General features: G+C 32.8%; 1 protein-coding gene across 2 annotated transcripts; it reads left to right on the forward strand.

The window, feature by feature from the left end:
- The first annotated feature begins 3,093 nt into the window (after nt 1-3,093).
- LOC128221218 (tetratricopeptide repeat protein 23-like) lies at nt 3,094-19,457 on the forward strand. 2 transcript variants are annotated; one of them, XM_052929725.1, is made up of 14 exons: nt 3,132-3,169; nt 3,894-4,159; nt 4,536-4,745; nt 5,582-5,774; nt 6,673-6,796; nt 7,889-8,076; nt 8,922-9,016; nt 11,115-11,241; nt 11,863-11,945; nt 12,430-12,515; nt 13,174-13,301; nt 14,044-14,193; nt 16,522-16,604; nt 17,771-19,457. In XM_052929725.1, the coding sequence occupies exons 3-14, from the start codon at nt 4,564-4,566 to the stop codon at nt 17,868-17,870; spliced, it is 1,539 nt and encodes a 512-aa protein (XP_052785685.1). In that variant the 5' UTR covers nt 3,132-3,169; nt 3,894-4,159; nt 4,536-4,563; the 3' UTR covers nt 17,871-19,457. The 2 variants fall into 2 exon arrangements, with proteins under 2 accessions (XP_052785686.1, XP_052785685.1); XM_052929726.1 differs by lacking the exon at nt 3,894-4,159 and having other exon boundaries at nt 3,094-3,169.
- The last annotated feature ends 297 nt before the right edge of the window (nt 19,458-19,754 follow it).

Consider the following 19,754-nt stretch of genomic DNA (forward strand, 5'->3'; position numbering starts at 1 on the left):
AAAATTTTTATTGTTCAGCTGTCTTACATGAATAGAAGACTAAGAAAAGCAATTTACAATAAGAAAATGTCTCACACTAAATACATGAAGAACAAAAATGCTAAAACATGGGGAAGAATATAGAAAAAGTAGAAATTATGTTAATAAGCTTAAACGCATATCAATAAACAATTACTTTCAGGAAAGATGCTTAGGTGGATGTAAGAACAAAGACTTCTGGTCAACAATTAAACCCTATATTTCAAATAAATAAAAAAGCAATCAGTCCAAAATTATTTTAAACAATAACGAAAAGATTATTTCAGTCAGCACTGAAGTCGCAGAAGTTTTCAATGAGTTCTATGCAAATGTTGCCAAAGATATTGGTAAAGATGTTGTTTTTAATGAGGCTAATCACCCCAGCATCAGTAAAATATTAGAACAAAACATTACACCCAACTCCTTCAATTTTACTCATGTAGGGCAATCAACAGTCTCAAAAATTATACAAAAGTTTAATGTAAAAAAAAGCTACAGGTGTTGATAAAATATCAATTAAGCTACTTCAGCTAGGATCACAGTCGTTAGCCCCATTTTATACTGATTTTATAAATAGCTCTATAGACAATGGCATTTTCCCAGATCGCCTAAAGCAAGCTCAGGTTACTCCAATTTTCAAGAAAAATGATCCTCTAAAAAAGTCTAATTACAGGCCTGTCTGTATTTTGCCTGCACCCTCAAAAATATTTGAAAAAGTTTTAGCCGAGCAACTATCTGAGCATTTCGAACCTATTTTTAATAATTTTCTTTGCGCATTTAGAAAAGGCCATGGTTGTCAGACCACCCTTTTAAAATTAGTTGAAGACTGGAAGTCCGCTCTGGACTCAAAACAATATGTTGCTGCTGTCCTTATGGACCTGTCAAAGGCTTTTGACTGTCTGCCCCATGATATATTACTTTGCAAACTTAAATGTTATGGTCTGTCTGCCAGCTCACTGAACTTATTAACATCCTATCTTACTCAGAGAAAATAGCAAATCAAAATAGGTCACATTACAAGTAGCTGGGCTGAGATAACCAAAGGGGTGCCGCAGGGCTCGATCCTTGGTCCTTTACTCTTAAACATATTTCTTATTCAATGACATCTTCTATTTCATCAAACAATGATCCCTCTATAACTGCGCTGATGACAATACCCTTTCTTTTAGCTCATTTAACTTCGATACTCTGATATCAGTCCTTCAAAACGAAAGTAATGTCCTTATCAACTGGTTCTCCGTTAATTGCATGCAGGCAAATCCTGATAAGTTTCAGGCTATCGCCATAGGCACTAAAACGCACTCTAAAAAGCCCAAGCTTAGTATTAAAATGCCAATATTGAATGTGATGGAGTGGTAAAACTTCTTGGAGTCAACTTAGATTTTGCCCTTACCTTTGAAAACCATATTAGCATCATATGTGGTAAAGCTACACAACAACTTAATATATTGAAAAGATTAGGCAGAAATTTGTGTAGATTAAGCCGCCTAACCATTTTTCCCTCTTTTATCTTATCCAATTTTAACTTCTGTCCGTTAACTTGGCATTTCTGCTCAAATAAAAGCACAAACAAGATTGAAAAAATACAAGAAAGAGCCATTCGTTTTGTTTATGACGACTACTCCAGTATATATGAACAACCCTTAAATAGAGCAAAACTTCCTAGCTTGTATATCAGAAGAACTAGAGCAATGGCTATAGAAACTTTTAAAATCTTGAATAATATTGCCTCACCTGTATTAAATGATTTAATTAAAATGCATGATGCCGGTTATAATTTTAGGTATACAAACTTATTAGAAGTTCCCAGAGTAACAACAACTAGGTATGGAAATATAGTTTTAAGTATGCTGCTCCGGTCCTGTGGAACTCGTTCCCAGAAGCTTTTAGAAATACAACAAACTACAATCAATTCAAAAGCTTGACTGCACATTGGAATGGACGGGACTGCAGGTGTTCAATGTGCAAATCAAATTATTTGCTTGTTCTACAGGGCCGGACATCATCTTTGTCTTTTTGTTCAATATCTATCTTAGTTTATATCTTGCTTGTGTTGTGTCTTTTGAGTTTATTTTGTGTTATGTGTTTCTGCTTGCCTTAGCTTGTTCAAGTGTTCTAGCTGCATGCTCTGCTCTTTTTGTATAGCTGTACGTTACTTGATTTGCTTTTACTGCTTAATTTTGCTTACTAGTACTTGCTATGCAGTAGCTTGTTAATAAAACTCTCTTTATATATGCTATCGTCATTGTCGTACCATGATTTATTATTGATTGTGCTCTTGTATGTGCTGCTGTGAAGGAATTGCTGCTCAGGTCATCCCAGATCTGATCTGTGGTGATATTTTCGTTTAGACTACTTTTAATCTGCTTTTTGCAACTATTTTGACTATCAGTTTTTTATTACTCTTTTTCTTAAGTGTCTCTTAGGCCTCTGGTCTAGAGCAGCAGATCTTTCACAGGTTTAACCTCTTTTACTTGCTTTTCTATGTGATATGTGCTTATTTAACAATGCTCAAAATTATTTTACAGCTTTCTTACCATGATATTGTGGTTCAACATGTATACTATTGTTATAGTCGGTTCAAAAGCGCTTGTCGCTTATGTTATATTGTTATTTCTGACTTGCCGACTTAAAATAAAATTTATCTTATCTATCTTATCTTTTAACTATAAGAGTATAACGCGGGTCCCTCGTTGTGTACCAAATGTAACAGACTGCACAAATTGCTATATGCACCTGTCGTGATTCGAACCCACGACCTCGTGTTTTACCGCGTTGCTATAAAATAGCGAGACAGTATAAGTGCCTCTATATGAATGGAAAACACGGTTACATATAGTTTTAACAATTATAATTATATATACATGTATAACTTGCTTGATCTACAACATTTTGATTTTCGGTCTGAAATACATAAACAATTGGAACTGAATTGAGAGCAATAAAACGGGATTCTCAGGTGTCAAATAAACACAATTGAAAAAAAGGATTCTGAAACAAATAATGGTTTACCGTATTGAGGGTACGTAGCCACTTGTAAACTCTAATGTTAATATTTATTAGTTGTGTGTAGCCTGATACTAAAAACCAGTCTAACTCCAAGGTGCTTCCGTAAACAAATAAATGTTGATGTTGCTGTATCATTAATTTTGTAGGTATTCTTACCTTGTTGTGTGAGAATTTCTAATGTATTTCCGAGAAATGAATGCAAATTGCACATACTTACAGCATTTTATTACATTTTTAAACTAGCTATTAAATTGTAAATAAAAGACTAAATTGATTAATAAAAATGTAAACAAATGAGTGGTCCAAGCCCAAGCTTGCTAATTTGGTTGCAAGGAAAGAAATTAAATGTAGTTCGTGACTTATCCGGCATAAGGGATTTTTGGGTTGTCAAAATAATCAGACTATATTTAAAGCACTACTACTTGCAAACAATACCTGAGGTTTCCTGTTTAAAACTCTTAAAAAATCCCTTGAAAATCCAGTAGTTTAGTGTGTCCTGAAACCCCAAAATAGTTCAATGTTATGTGCACTTGATATTTTTATGTAATATGGCCAAGATATTTATAAAGGGGTTTTTAAGACACAAGATGACCCATTATCATGGTTTTTCAGGTATTTATAGACACGCCAATGATACAAGATACAAGAATCTTTATTTAAAGTCAGGTATATGATAACAAGAAACATTAGCTCAATATTTAAATCCGAAAAAATGCCAAAACATGGGTAGAAGTATATCAATGATAACAATGATCGTCGGTCTTTTCAATATATTTACTTTCTTAACTATGTTCAATTTTAGAAATGATAAGATAGTTTTCCGTTGTCTATCATTTTTTAATATTTTGTTTCTATTAATGCACCAGAACCATGTTCAGCCAAGCCCGGGTAAGAACCCTGTCCTGTGGGGACAAACTGCTGGTAAAATACCCGCCAAATGCCCCCGCACCCAAGGGACTCTAAGTAAGGCCCATTCCCGGTTATTTTTGGCGCAAAGGAAAAACCACCGCTCTCACCTGGCACTGCCGGTCTACGTGAAAGAAAAAAACACAGCCCATTTCCCTGGCTATCCCTGGTACACCTGGGTGGGGCGTGGTTACAATTGATTCGTGCATTAATTGTTAACACACTGGTACAATTTTTTTTATATGGCAATAAAATTTAATATATTTTTGATAATACATATAATATATATATCAGTGGTTGGAATTAGCTCATTAGCCCTCAAGCCCTTTAATAGTGAAATGTTTTCCGGGTTTGTTAAAAAAAATATACCAAGCATAAATGTAAGTGAAAGAATTTGGTTTGTTCATGCAAAAGGCTGGTTTCAATGACTGGTTTATACAGAAACTATAGTAAGACACAGGGAACTTGGAAATAATCAAATTGTCAAAGATTTTTCGGTTGACAAAAAGAATTTAATTTGAAGTGACAGTACTCAGAACTGCCATATTACCAGTAAACTTTATTCCTTAATATTGCGGATACTATTTTATTTTACTTTTTAGATAAGAGAATCAGAACCAAAGCCACACAATGTCGGATGACTATTCTGGGTCTGACTTTGAAGATATCAGTGAGGACGAGATAGACCCTAAGCCTGTAGTTGTGGAGGTTAGGGGGCTTGGTACCAAGGGGAGCCCTGTAACTGCCAGAAGAAGTCCAGGGCTCTCACATCGTGGTGGTAGCAGAGCCTCCCGTCATAGACATGAAGACCTGTAAGTAACATAGGTTACATTATACTTTAAGTCAAAGGTTACATTATACTTAAAGTCTATGAAATTGGGAATTTCGACTGACAAGAAAAACAAATTAAGTTGAATATGTAACATGTTTTTTTATGGAAATTGTAGAGACTTGCAGTCCTTTGGACTCCATACACTTTAACCATCCTAACTGCGTTCATACCCCAAAAATGACATCAGTCCCGCAATTCATTCCTTAAACAATGACAACAACATTGTTATATACTTTTATAGCCTAATACAAAAATTAAAGAAATATAAAGAAAAGCCTAACTTAAGGGTTAATAACCCTACCATTTTTCTAGACATGATGGAACCCTTACCACAAAATTATTTAGTGGTAGGGGCTTACATATTCAAAGGGGGGAATAACTGCAACTTATGTATAGTAAAATTTGGTATCATTTTAGTGAGGAAAGTAAAAAGAGGAAGATTACTATGCCAATCTCAAAATGTTGGCAATAACATTCTTAAATACATGTATAGCCTTATAAAAAATAAATAAATAAAAGCCTATCTTAACCCTACCTTTTTCGAGACATGATGTAAGCCTAACCACACATTTTTTTCTGTGCACTTATCATTTTTTGATGGGGGAATAACTGCCTATTATGTGTGGAAAAATTTGGTATCATTTTACAGTGGTCAAAATAACACAAGCCTACAAGCCCTGCACTTGTAAAATGTCTTCAGGGCTTGCTCAAATTCTGAATTTTAAATAGCAGGGGTTGTTTAGAATTTTGATGCCAAGCAATAGTATAAGAATTAGAGCTTGTTCATCCAAGTCTAATTTTGACGACTTATTTTAGTGAGGAAAGCGAGGAAGAGGAATCAGATGAAGAAGAGTATGAGGCCGTTACAGCAAGGGGCTCGGCACGACGCCCGCATAGCTCAAGAAACATTAAGATGAAGAACGGGAACAAGTCTGTGAACATGACACCTCCGAACAAATTACTTGAGAAGGCTGTGAAGTTAATCGAGAAGTTTGTGGAAAAAGGAAAGGTAAAATGTTTTGCATTTCTGTGAAATGTTTGAGTTTTTACTGTGAACAAGGCTGAAGGATAGTTTGATAGTGGGCAATATATTTTTTTTACATTTTATCATATCTAAAAATAACATCAGTTTTTTTTTTATACTGCCTTTTGAGTTATTGCTGTTGTCAAGAGCCACAGGACTTAAGGATAGCTTTATATATTTTTTGTTGGATTTTCTTTAAAGCTGCACTCTCACAGATTGAACGTTTTGACAACTTTTTTATTTTTTGTCTTGGAATAAGCAGTTTTTTGCGTAAAAATCTGAAAACCAGTGATAAAAGACTGATGACAAAAGATTAGATTGCATATTTTCGTATTTCCTCTCCAAAATTGATGTTTTATGCATTTTTCTTAAACCATTTGTAACGAAGTAGTAGTGATCTTTGTCAACAGTCTTTCATCACTGGTTTGCAGATATTTACACAAAAATTTGCTAATTTCAAGACAAAAATATAAAAAAGTTGGAAAAACGGTAAATCCGTGAGAGTGCAACTTTAAGAAAAACATAGGCTTATTAATATTAGTACTGCATTTGAGCTGTTGCTGTAAACAAGAGGGACACGGCTGAAGGATAGTTTTATACTGTGTGCATTGTTGATTTTTTACATTTATTATATCAATGATAAATAACATAGGGTTATAAATCATAATGTTAGTACTGTGTTTTGAGTAATTGCTGTGCACAATAATCAAAATGCTAAAGAATCATAGTACTATTATATTTTATCTGGCAAATATATGGCTTTTTTTTAAATTTAACACACTGTAATGTATTCTTTATGAAAAAATCTTACTTGTAAGAAATTTCACAAATGAGTTTTCTTTTGAAAATCCAAGGTTTATAGCAAATGAATGCTTTTATTTAGGCTGACAGGGTGATTCAAGAACGAGTGAAGATATTAGCCCTCACAAGGATAGTTTATGGAAGTACACATTGGAGATTGGCAGAAGCTCATGTAAACCTGGCACAGGATTATTTAGAGTTAAAAAGTGAGTACTTGTTTTCAGTGGAATCTTGCTGAAGATTCTAGGATCACGTAGGAGTTTCTCTCAATGTTTTACCCTCTATATTATCTATTGACAATAGATTATAAATAGAGTAAAAAATCGAGAGAAACCCCTGTGTGTAGGATATGATAAGGAAATACACGAAGCAGTCACGCAAAAATGGCAAAGGGCTATTTAGAGTTAAAACTTGAGTACATGTTTATGTTAGAGTCTTGCTGAAGATTGTGGGATATTGATTTGTTAAATGACTTAAAAAAGTGATGTCCACATTTTTGCTCTTTAGTTGATTTCATATAAAAAAAATATTAAAAAATAATCATTAACTAATATTTTTTTTTATCTATTTCAATATAATGATTCCTACCTTAATCAACTTATATTATGTTATGCAATGCTTATATATATGACAAACAATTTGATTAATATATATTTATAAATTTTTAGTTATAAACTGATTTAAACAAGCATGTTATTACTTCTTAAAGGGGCTATACACCAGATTGTCCCAAAATTGGCAAAAAAATACATTATTTCCAGAAAACAAGCCTTAAATTTTCAAAACACTAGTATGAGGCTGACAATACATCATTTTATATGATTAAAAGCATATTTTGTTGCTTTCTCAGCTGAGTGGTAAACGTTTAAAAATAGCGCATAATGGTTTCCCAGTTAATTGTGTGTATATTTAGCATGTGAAAGTCACGTGATTTGTACAGATAAATATACCAACGCTATATTTAAATTAACTGGGATCTATGTGGTAGACATACCCAGTAAATTTTGGAATGGTAAAATATAGCAAAAACTGCGAAAGATACACATATTGTGAGCGATGTGATACATCAGTAAGCAAGATTCAATGGGTTGTACAAAACGATATCAATTAAATGTAATATTTTGACAAAAAATTTTTTTTTGCAATTGTATCATCTTGTGTCCAGTCCCTTTAAAGAGATAAAAAACGGTGGAGGTATTATCATAGCCTTTGTGTTGTTGTTTGTGTTGATATGCTATTTTTTTTCATTTCTCCAATTCTGTTCAAGATATTGACAAGAAACTTTTCTCGACTTTCAGACTTCACAGCACAAGCGGAATACCACGCAGAAAATGCCATGCAGATAATGCTGAATTCCGTTTCCACGACAACCAGTGAACAGGAGAAAGCCAATGTGTTCAGTGTTCTATTCCGTCTGAACTACATCCAAGGCAAGGCACAGGTTGCATTGAAAAAATATGCTGAGGCTGATGCTGCATTTAAGAAGGTAATTAAACAGGGTTTGATGTTTACTTTTTGGAGAGCTCGACCAGTAACTTTGAAAACTAGACCTGACCTAAACTAAAATTAGACCGAAGTATAAATAAAACACCAGTCATCGAAATTAGACTTTTGATGAACAAGCCCGAATTCTTATACTATTGCTTGGCATCATTTTTTTAACAAGCCCTGCTATTATAAAATTCAGAATTTGAGCAAGCCCGGAAGACATTTTACCAGTGCAGGGCTTGCGGGCTTGTGCTAATTTCGGCCACTGAAACACATGCTAGTAATACCATACAAAAAGGCGTTGAATAACACGCAAAGTCATACTTAGATTTAAAGTATCTTTGATATATACTCATTGAAATTAGACTAATGAATGGATAAGCTTGAATTCTCAAACTTAAGCTTAGCATTAAGGTTTTTTCAACAATCTTGCAATATAAAATCCAGAATTTGAGCAAGCAAAGCAAGCATTTTGATAGTGCAGGGGCTTGCAGACTAGTGCTTAAATTGACCCCAGGGGCCACATTCATACAGCATCTTAGTAAAAAACCTTTTATTTTATCTTCATAATGATAAAAAGAATAAGATATTGTAGTCATTGAAATTCAAAACAGTCTTTTTGATGAACAAGCCTGAGTTTGTGTACTACTGCTTGGCATTACATTTTCAAACAAGCCCTGCTGTGTAAAATCCAGAATGTGAGCAAGCCTGGAAAGAATTTTACTAGTGCAGTGCTTGCCTGCTTGTGATTATTTTGACAACTGGATACTGTACATGTAGTATACATGTACTGAAATTATTTAATTTTTTCACTTTGTTGAACAACTGCTATTTCCTCTACAGGCTGATCGAGCATACCAGGCCAGTTCCAAGTTGTCCTGTGTTACTGATGATGAATGTGATGATATGGAAATAAAGCTTGCCCAAGGCAGAGCCAGGTAAGTTTTAAATCTCTTTTGGGTGTTTTCTAGTGATAACTCACAGGATGCATGTTTGAATGCCCACCTCACCGATGAAAATAACTAAACATCATTCAAGGGACCTTATATGGAGCTTCTGTTTGACTTTATGGTGGCCCATGTTATGTAACCAGGGTACTCTATCTAGGGTTACATTCTGCCTGTGAATTGAACCATACAATCAAACACAACTAAAACTCTCATCGTGGCTGGCGTCCATGCATAGTCCGGTTTCGTTGTTAAATAAAAAAAGTATACCCCAACCAATAGTTTCCTTTATTTGTGATATAAGCAATTTTTGGGTGTCCATTACAGGTGGTTCTTTTGTTATATATATATTTTTTTTTAAATTTACTGTGTGTCCTTATTTATTTTGTAATCTTGTCTTATAATAAATACCTGTATTGTTGAACAATTAGATACCTGATTATTATTATAAGATATATGTTAGATAACTATCATTAGTCGGATGTGTTTTGCTCAATTTTCTTCTAGTTTTTTGTTCTGTGAAAGTCCAAACATTTTTTAAAGATCAACATCCAACTATTAAACTGGTTAATTCTTTAGTTTGGTTAAACTTAGCCAAATTGTTTAACAGTTGGTCAATATTTATTCAAATATTTATGTTAACTAATCAAATCATTTAAATGTGCAAACTATATACTAAAGATAACCTTTGAGCAACTTATCTCAGTTTTATCCAATTGGATGCAGCAGCCAATTGCATGAAACTGGTTACCTTTTTTAGTTTGGTCAAAGATATCCAAAATGTTTGTTGATTGGTCAATATTTATACAAGCATCACTACTTACCAATCAATTGTGTTATTGAACAAATTAGCCAGAAGATAACTTGTGGATAAATTAACAAAGTTGTTTATACAGTTGGCTTCAAAGCACTATTTAATTTTGATGGAAACCAAAGGTATTTGTGTAACACTAAATCAAACTAACCCAGTTTGTTATTCCGAGTTGCCTCGACATTTATAAAGGCCGTACTCATAAAACTTCTTAAGTCATTTCTTAACTTATGTCGATTTTTTAAGATTCTTGACGACATATTTACGACAAAGTAAGTGTTTAAAATATAAAAATAAATAAAATCAATGAAAATCTAGAATTACAATAAAATTAGGTTATTATAAAATATAACCAATGAGATACTTAAGTTAAGAAATTGACTAATGAAATTGACTCAAGGTAGGAAATTACTGATGAATGCCGACCCAGGTGAACTTTTGTGAAGATCTTTTTAGGTGTTCTGTTTTTCAAAGAATGTCAGGGTGTCAATGTTGGGCTCCTTAATGTGTACAAATGCTTATGACCTTGGCCATGATTTTAAAATGGTTTAAGATATTCAAATGAAACTTGGTACAATATTCATACATGCTTATTTCTGGAGACCATTCCAGGGGATTTTCATACTATTGTATGTAGAATTCCTGGGGAGTTTCACATAAGACTAGGGGATTAAGACAAGACTAAATGATTATCACATAAGACAAGGAAATTTTGACATTAGGCTAGGGGATTTTGACATAATGATAAGACTAATGGGATTTTGACCTAAGACAAGGGTATCTCGACATTAGACTAGAGGAATTTGACATAAGACTAGGAGATTTGACATAAGACTAGGAGATAAAGACATAATACTAAGGGGATTTGACATAATACTTATGTGAAAAACTACAGAAACAAGCTCAGTAGCCAAAAATTAACACAAACCTGATTAAAGAGATTCTGACATTAGACTAGGGGATTTTGACATTATACTAGGGGATTTTGACATTATACTAGGGGATTTTGACATAAGACTACGGGATTTTGACATTACACTAGGGGCTTTTTGACATAAAACTATTGGATTTTGACATAAGACTAGAGGATTTTTATCAAGATAGATAGCGCTTATGTGCAAGCATCATTTTACCATTTCTACATATTAATTATTAAAGTATTTTAATTATACATGTACTGCTATATAAATTACTCTGTTTTGGAACTTAAAGAAATCTATCAGTCCGGCAGTGTACATAGTAAGTACATGTACATTTAACAACAACTGTTACTTTCAGGTTGTCATGGAGACAGAAGAAGTATGCTGTAGCAGGGTCAGAGTATGACAAAGTGATTGACTTGACCAAGAGGCGATATGGGGAAGATGCTCTAGAGCTCATAGAACTCTACCAGGAGAATGGCCGAGTATCCTTTAATAAGTCACTGAAGTGTTAAGGAATATAAATATATATATAAATAACAATTGTACAATGTTGAGGAAACAATTGTAATTTAGGGCTTCTGTGTTACATATTGTCCATGTTGGAGAGGTCTTTCCGTGGCATTGTTAATGTTTTAATTGGTAATCAGTAGAAGTGTATTAAGATGTACTCTTGCTCCAAAATAAGATTTACCACTGTGACAATTAATACAATTGCTTTATTATACTGAACAGGATCAATAAATGTCAAAAACAATTGTTTTTCATGGAGGAGATTGAGTTTAATTTGAAAGCGCACCTAGCTGTTTAATAATTCACTTCGGATGCTTAGTCTGATAATTTTAGTTGATAACCATGATGATGACACTTCCTTTCTTTGATTTTTTATCTACTAATTAAGGCATATCACTGATGTTCAATTTATGTTGAGTGAATTTATATATATTATTTAATTGATAACCAAATGTGCAGCGAGTGTGTTTCTGCACTAATTATTGTTTGAAAAATGTATAATGTTTAAATAATCATTAATTTATTATCTATTTTCATCACAGCAGTAAAGTAGGATCTCATTTGAATACAATTGACCTTGACACCCCTCTCAGTTGGAACAGTCCAAGGGTCGCCATGCCAACCATGATAAAGCTATTGAAATGTTTCTGCAGGCTCATTCCATTGCTGCTGCCAGGTGAAATCTTATTTTGTTTACGTTCTTCTCTGTTTGTTTATTTTCAAAGAGAATACTTTAGGGAACATTAAGGAGAAAACTATTATATGTAAGTTATATGTCTATTAAATGGAAAGAATGATGATTAAAATGACATTTACCATTGGTCATTTGACTTTGCACTTGTCCAATCAGACTGCAGCATGGATATACACACTAAAGTCATTGCTTTGAGCATTTAATGCGAAATAAACAATTCTTCTCTTTGGAAAAGATTATGGCAATGTTAATATAGTAATTCTAATGTCATGACAAAAGTGTGTGTGATATTCTTCTATCTTGTCTTTCGAAGTCTTTCTATCATGGTAAATGAGATTATTCACTTAAGAGACATCCTTGCCATTACATTATTTTTTCTCTCATAATTTGACATAAAATAAGTGAAGAAACAGTATTCTTGTATTCTTAAAGTAAAACCTAAATGCAAGATGTTTTACATATGCAGGTACAAGTATGCTAGTGAAGAGATAGTAGATACAGCTCTGGCCCTGGCTCAAGCATATTCAACAACTGGAAGGGAGGAGGCTGAAAGTACGTACTTCAGGATATTTGTCTTTTTGTAATATAATAAAGGCAGTCTTGGAACTTGATAGAACTATAAAGAAAGGGTAAGTTTGAGAGTATCTTTATTTGAGTGGTTTGACTCTGTGTGAACAAGTGTTCAAAGAATGGATTATAATTTTTATTAGGCCACACCAAGTTGATTTTTTTCTCTAGCTTTACCACACGTATTTTTCTTTTTGAAAAAAAAAAACAATGTGTTTTTTTATATACCAATATTGAAACACCCTCTACCATTTTTCAGTTATTATTCTTTAATCAAAATGTCCGTCCAAATTATTTGAGGCACTAACATGCCAAATATGACTTCTATTGAAGCTTTTTAACGTTAAACAATCCATTAATTAAATGCTACTATAATATGTCTATGAAAATTTCAGGAAGACAAAAACAATAACATATCTGAGTTATTTCCCTTGGATGGGATAATAGAGATGTAACTGTTCAAGATTTTCTATTTAAAAACTATTTATTAATGCAATAAATATTTTGAGCAAAATGAGTAAATGTATTTCAGTTTCATTTTGCCTGCTCGCTGCAATCCACTTGCTCCAATTTTTTTTTTTAAAAATCTGACAAACAAAAAATGAATTGGTTTAACGTTATATGAGAATGCATCTTTTGGCAGGTTCAGCAGAGAGCTATCTTAATGAATGTCTCGGCTCGTGTACAGCAGTTTATGGACCTGATCATAAAAAGACACTAGAAGTACATGACGAGCTGGCCAGACTGCTTGTCCGTTCAGACAGACAGACGGTGTGTATCCTAGTTTCATTTCTTGATAAAATCTGGGATTGAGATTTGTGCTATTTAAAATGAATATTTTTAATATTTTGAATGTATTTTTATACATTCTCGCTGGTTTTTTTCTCTAAAACTTAAAGTTTGGATAATATAACGTTCATTTGTTATGAAAAGTGGCCATATTTGTTTTGTTAGATATGTTGTGTTGAAGAAATATGTTTTTGAAAGCAGAATTGTACTGGCTCTGACCACTCAGTTTTAAATAGATGTATTCACCTCAAACAGCATTTGCGCTAAAAAGTTAACATATTTGCCATGTCTTGTTAGCTCTTCTTTTCAATATGTCAATTATTAATTGTTCGTTGATGTTTCTGAGTACCTGGTATTTCATTGTCTATAATCATGGTTTTTGGGAAGTTATGGACATTTTGTGATCAATTTTGTTTTCCATTGAAGCATGAACACAAATTATTAAACTGAGGCTTACAAGGTATGGAACACAAATGAGATGGTGATTTTGTAATGAAAATGTAGTAGAAAATAAATATACCTTCCTAACATTTGATGTTTTACTGGTAAAGTAACCCCCTCTATTCAGACCAAATTTTGGACTTTGAGAAAATGGTCTTATTAGTGGGTTGGTCTCTTACTGAATGTGTGCTGATTACGGTTGTGAATGGTCAAGTGGTGGAATACATTAGACTCTAAACATTACTATTCTTACATGTAATTTTAACAAGCCGTTTATTTACAGGAGGCTATGGACATTTTGAAATCAAGCATCCCATTGAAGAATGAAGTGTATGGAGACTACTCCGAGAATGTAGCTGACACTCATAAGCTAATGGCATCCATACATTTGGCTCAGGGGAGCATTGAGAAGGCTCTTAGATGCTATAAAAGGGTGAGTTGTTTTGTGGATGAGGGTTAAAATGCCATGCTCAACATTGATGTATTAAGTTTTTGCTTTTAGAAGTGACAAAACAGTGAAAACTAAATGAAAACGGCCAGTAGTCAAACGTTTCAAAATAAACCCCGTTTCGATGCACACGGCAAGGCAAGGGCCCAACAATGAAATCAACAATCAACAATGAAATCAACAATGAAATCAACAATGAAATCAACAATGAAATCAACAATCAACAATGAAATCAACAATCAACAATGAAATCAACAATGAAATCAACAATCAACAATGAAATCAACAATGAAATCAACAATCAACAATGAAATCAACAATCAACAATGAAATCAACAATGAAATCAACAATCAACAATGAAATCAACAACCAACAATGAAATCAACAATCAACAATGAAATCAACAATCAACAATAACAATGAAATCAACAATGAACTCAACAATCAACAATGAAATCAACAACCAACAATGCAATCAACAATCAACAATGAAATCAACAACCAACAATGAAATCAACAATAACAATGAAATCAACAATCAACAATGAAATCAACAATCACAATGAAATCAACAATCAACAATGAAATCAACAACCAACAATGAAATCAACAATGAAATCAACAATCAACAATTTGATTAACAATGAAATCAACAATCAACAATGAAATCAACAACCAACAATGAAATCAACAATCAACAATGAAATCAACAATCAATAATGAAATCAACAATAACAATGAAATCAACAATCAACAATGAAATCAACAATCACAATGAAATCAACAATCAACAATGAAATCAACAACCAACAATGAAATCAACAATCAACAATGAAATCAACAACCAACAATGAAATCAACAATCAACAATGAAATCAACAACCAACAGTCAACAATGAAATCAACAATCAACAATGAAATCAACAATCAACAATGAAATCAACAACCAACAATGAAATCAACAATCAACAATGAAATCAACAATCAACAATGAAATCAACAACCAACAATGACCAACAATGAAATCAACAATCAACAATGAAATCAACAACCAACAATGAAATCAACAACCAACAATGACCAACAATGAAATCAACAATCAACAATGAAATCAACAATCAACAATGAACTCAACAATCAACAATGAAATCAACAATCAACAATGAAATCAATAATAACAATGAAATCAGCAATCAACAATGAAATCAACTATCAACAATGAAATCAACAACCAACAATGAAATCAACAACCAACAATGACCAACAATGAAATCAACAATCAACAATGAAATCAACAATCAACAATGAAATCAACAACCAACAATGAAATCAACAATCAACAACGAAATCAACAGCCAACAATGAAATCAACAATCAACAATGAACTCAACAACCAACAATGAAATCAACAACCAACAATGAAATCAACAATCAATAATGAAATCAACAACCAACAATGAAATCAACAATCAACAATGAAATCAATAACCAACAATGAAATCAACAATCAACAATGAAATCAACTACAGACACAAACGTATCAACATCACTTACAAGTTACACAAATACACACACCACATACAAATCAAAATGGCTTTACTGATGAATGATGGGATAACTACCTTGGAACGGCCTTGGAAGCATGAGTTCTCTGGAACACCAGTCTACTGGGGGCGTAATATTAATGCTGCATTGGGGGCTTTAAGACTCGGATCATTTGTTGTTCTTTATCTGCCTTTTATATCATCTGTCATTCTCTGAACCTGCTACAGCATACTTCAACCATATAAGACTTTTTTGACTTTTTTAAAATTCCATCATAGTAACATGTGCGCACCTCCATATTAACAACACTTTTCAAGTTATTTTGAGGCAACTGTTCAAAAGTTCCCCATATGTTTATGAACATGTCAAATTGCATTTTAACAGAAAAGGTTCATATATTACTGTATGATTTAGTTAACAATTATGTAAGTCTCTCATACTGTGAGTTTATTTAACTGATTCATTTTTTCCATGTTTGCATTACAATAGGAAATTCATGGTTTGCATGAACAGGTAGTGTAATGAAAAAGTTAAATAAATTTCAAAATTGATTTACATAGAAAAATCCCAAAACTACTTTCTTGGTTATGTTTCAAACTGCCTTATCAACCACTTATTGTTCATAAATTAACGTTGTTTAAATAAAATAGAATAACAGATACACAATGTTTAACCTAGTGTACATCATTATATGGTTTTATTTTTTGGTTATATTAGTAATTAAACTTGACTACTTTGTGCACTACCGATATTGTGTCCTATTGCAGTGCCTCAACATAGAAGTTTTGGTATTAGGAAAGAACCACAAGAAAACCAAGGACTCCGAGAGAACCATTGACATACTGATGGCGTAAGTTTAATGGATATTTATTATGATGATGGTTCTATGAAGGACTTTTTTATGCAGGGACGGGGTTATTGCAATGCTTTCTGTCCTTCCATCTTCTGCTCCTAACCTTTTCTTGTTCATTAAGTATATCCTACATTTATGGACAACTCTTTATTAAATATGAAGTATATCCAACATTTATGGAAATGTTTTTATGAAATTTGGGTGAAATCTTCTTATTATCAATACAATGTGCAGAACCTATGTAAATGTTTAAATTGCATTGTTCACTGTAATAGTATTAGTCTGGGGATTATAGTTCATCGTGTCAGCTCATGTATGTAACAGTTATGGAATGATTTTTCTATCTTGGCGGTGTGCAAAACACATGTTGAAAAGCCTCTGTTTACAGGCAACGTCATTGTATTGGGCCGAGGATTCAAAACTTTAGAGTGTCCGCTCCTTACCTCCTACACTTATTTGATTATCTTTAAGAAACTTGAGTTATCAAGGTGAGGTGCAAAACCCATGTTGGTCCTGCGCCTGTAAACTGCCAAATTTATGGTATTCCATAGGAAGAAATTTGTTCAACGTGTTTTCTGGATCCTGTCATAGCGCGAGATATATATTAATTTAAAGCTACATATGTGCCACTTGTTGTACACATCATTTTTTTTAGTTTGACAAAAAACAATGCTGTAATTGCAACAGGCTTATGAAAGTTTTCTTTTGTAAACAAATGTACTTTGCAACCTATTGTGTCTAAATAATGCATTTATGGAAATTTTCAATTACTGATAACAATATTATAACCGTGTATTTAACAGCAGAAAACGCCAAAATATTAAATGATTAGTGAATGCTCAAATATTAACCGTGAATTACTATCGTCTCACGATCGTTTTTGCACCTTTTATTTCAATTGAACTTGGTAATCTTCATAAGAACAATTGTTTTTGACATTTATTCATCCTTCTTGGTATATTAAAACAATTATATTAATTGCGGTAAATCTTATTTGTGAGTAAGAGTGCATTTTTACACGGTAAAAAGGACACACGAACAAATACAAACACCACATACAGACAACACACTCATGAAGACAGCTATATCGATTCATGATGGGATGACCGGTTTGGAGCAGTCAGCAAAACAATTTCATCTTTTTTTCTTTCGTTTTATTGCAGAAGCCCAGGCTTGTCAAAGAAGTTTGTGCTGAACAAGGATGATGAATTAAAGAAACGGCCAAGATTCAATGCAATTTCAAAGACTGCTAAAACCAGTTAGGACAAAAAAGTGACTTATGTATAGACCGTTTGTAAGGGATTTTGTTAAAGTTAACAACAATTTAAACATTAACATTATTAATTATCAAATATTTACTGCTGTCGAAATTCCATGGATTCCTTTGCCATGTGCAGTATTTCTAACAAGATTTGACAAGTGTTTCAGCTGTACGTAATATATAGAATGTTTTTCATTTAAAAGTTAATAACAATGATGTTATTTCGTTTGTATTATTTACTTGATCTGGACAATTGGTCCTAATTTAGTGAAATTATTTGGTCAGATATATGTGTATACCCTTTCCGTCCACAGTAGTCCATTACGTAGTCTGTTAACTGTTTTTTCTCTAAAAGTAGGCATTTGCAATTGTTTTTATATATTTTTTTATTCAAGTCATTGTGCATATTAATGTTAATGTCATTTCAAACAGAAGACGATATGAATGTCGAAAAGTCATTCGTTTATCAAGGATATATTGAAAATGGTTAGTGGATATTCAGTTCTTAGCCTGTTCATTGTTCAATGTCATTAGACCACATCATACATGTCATGTTTTTGAAAGGCTCCCCATGAGATTTTGAGCAGAATTCCAGCGGATTTGAGTCACTTATCAGGGAATTTAAATCATCGCCATTGAGCGCTTTGGCGCGGGTACCATTTTACCTATTGCAACATCCAGAAGTGTTTGTCATTCTTAAAGTCAATCATATTTTTTTGAGACACTGTGATCACTGTTATGTATATGTCATATTTCAAATATGATTACATTGCATATAAAAAATTTCATAGTAAAAAAAATAAAAAAAATAAAAAATAAAAAAAAAATAAAAAAATATATATATATATATATATATATGATGCAATTTAATAGGCTTACCTTTCTATAACGGCGATAAAAAATCTGCTTGCTGTCAGAAATGATGACTTATAAGATATCGGAATGTATATTGATATTTTTCATTTTTTCTACTTCCCAAATTGTCACATTTGTTTTCATTGGTCATTACAAGAAGTAAATGCATCCCTTTTGTAAACTATGTTTTTTTTGTTTTTTACGTGTATGATTAGATCTATTAATAAACTATTTAAATATATGGTAATTGTATTTTCCAATGGCAATATATTTCACCGAGTGAGCATCAAGCGTAGCCACAAGTGAAATAGTTTATATTGTATTTACTATGGGTGTTCATAAGGTGAAATACATTGCTTTCTTGCATCATAATTTTGTCTTCGTTATATGCCCTAAAAGGGTTCTTGAAAAACGCGTTAGAAAACAATAAAACTAATTTTGTGTCCCATCCTTGTTTGCGCTGATATTTGATTTGGACGGTAAGAAAGGGCTTAAATTTCAAAACAGTGGAAAATATCAAACTGTCTATTTGCGCTGTTTGAAACAGTGAAATGTCAATATTATTTCATTGATAATTCACTTTAAACCACCGGAAAGCATAGAAGAAATGCTGGACCTAATGAACATGTTTAAATACTAGTGAAAACCACGTATAGTTGTGGTTCATATGATGTTGAAGTTATCCATGGCTGAATGTATATAAAAAGGCGATTTATATGTACGGTAAAGAAGCAAACCTGCAAATATCTGAATAAATCATGTGATATCGTTGTTGTTTAATTTATAAGAGTCCCTATGTGTGCCCTGATGAGGCTTATATATTTTAATTTAGTAATCATTGATAAATGCTGCGACAAGTGTGGGGTTATGGCCATGCTGACTAGTTTAAGCTTCAAGTGAACTCTTGGTTCACTGACCGTTCCATGGCGGTAATGCCATCATTTGAACATATTCTATTCTACATATAAAAACAAACTACTCAGAATATGCACACACACGCACGCACGCACGCACGCACACACACACACACA

The sequence above is a fragment of the Mya arenaria genome, chromosome 16 (assembly GCF_026914265.1).
Source record: "Mya arenaria isolate MELC-2E11 chromosome 16, ASM2691426v1".
NCBI lineage: Eukaryota > Metazoa > Mollusca > Bivalvia > Myida > Myidae > Mya > Mya arenaria.

Bases quoted from the DNA above. Each gene is read 5' to 3' on its own strand.
- LOC128221218 (XM_052929726.1), top strand. From the start codon at position 4,564: ATGTCGGATGACTATTCTGGGTCTGACTTTGAAGATATCAGTGAGGAC. The intron at 4,746-5,581 runs GTAAGTAACATA...GACTTATTTTAG, and splicing joins CGTCATAGACATGAAGACCT to TGAGGAAAGCGAGGAAGAGG. The intron at 13,302-14,043 runs GTGTGTATCCTA...GTTTATTTACAG, and splicing joins TCCGTTCAGACAGACAGACG to GAGGCTATGGACATTTTGAA.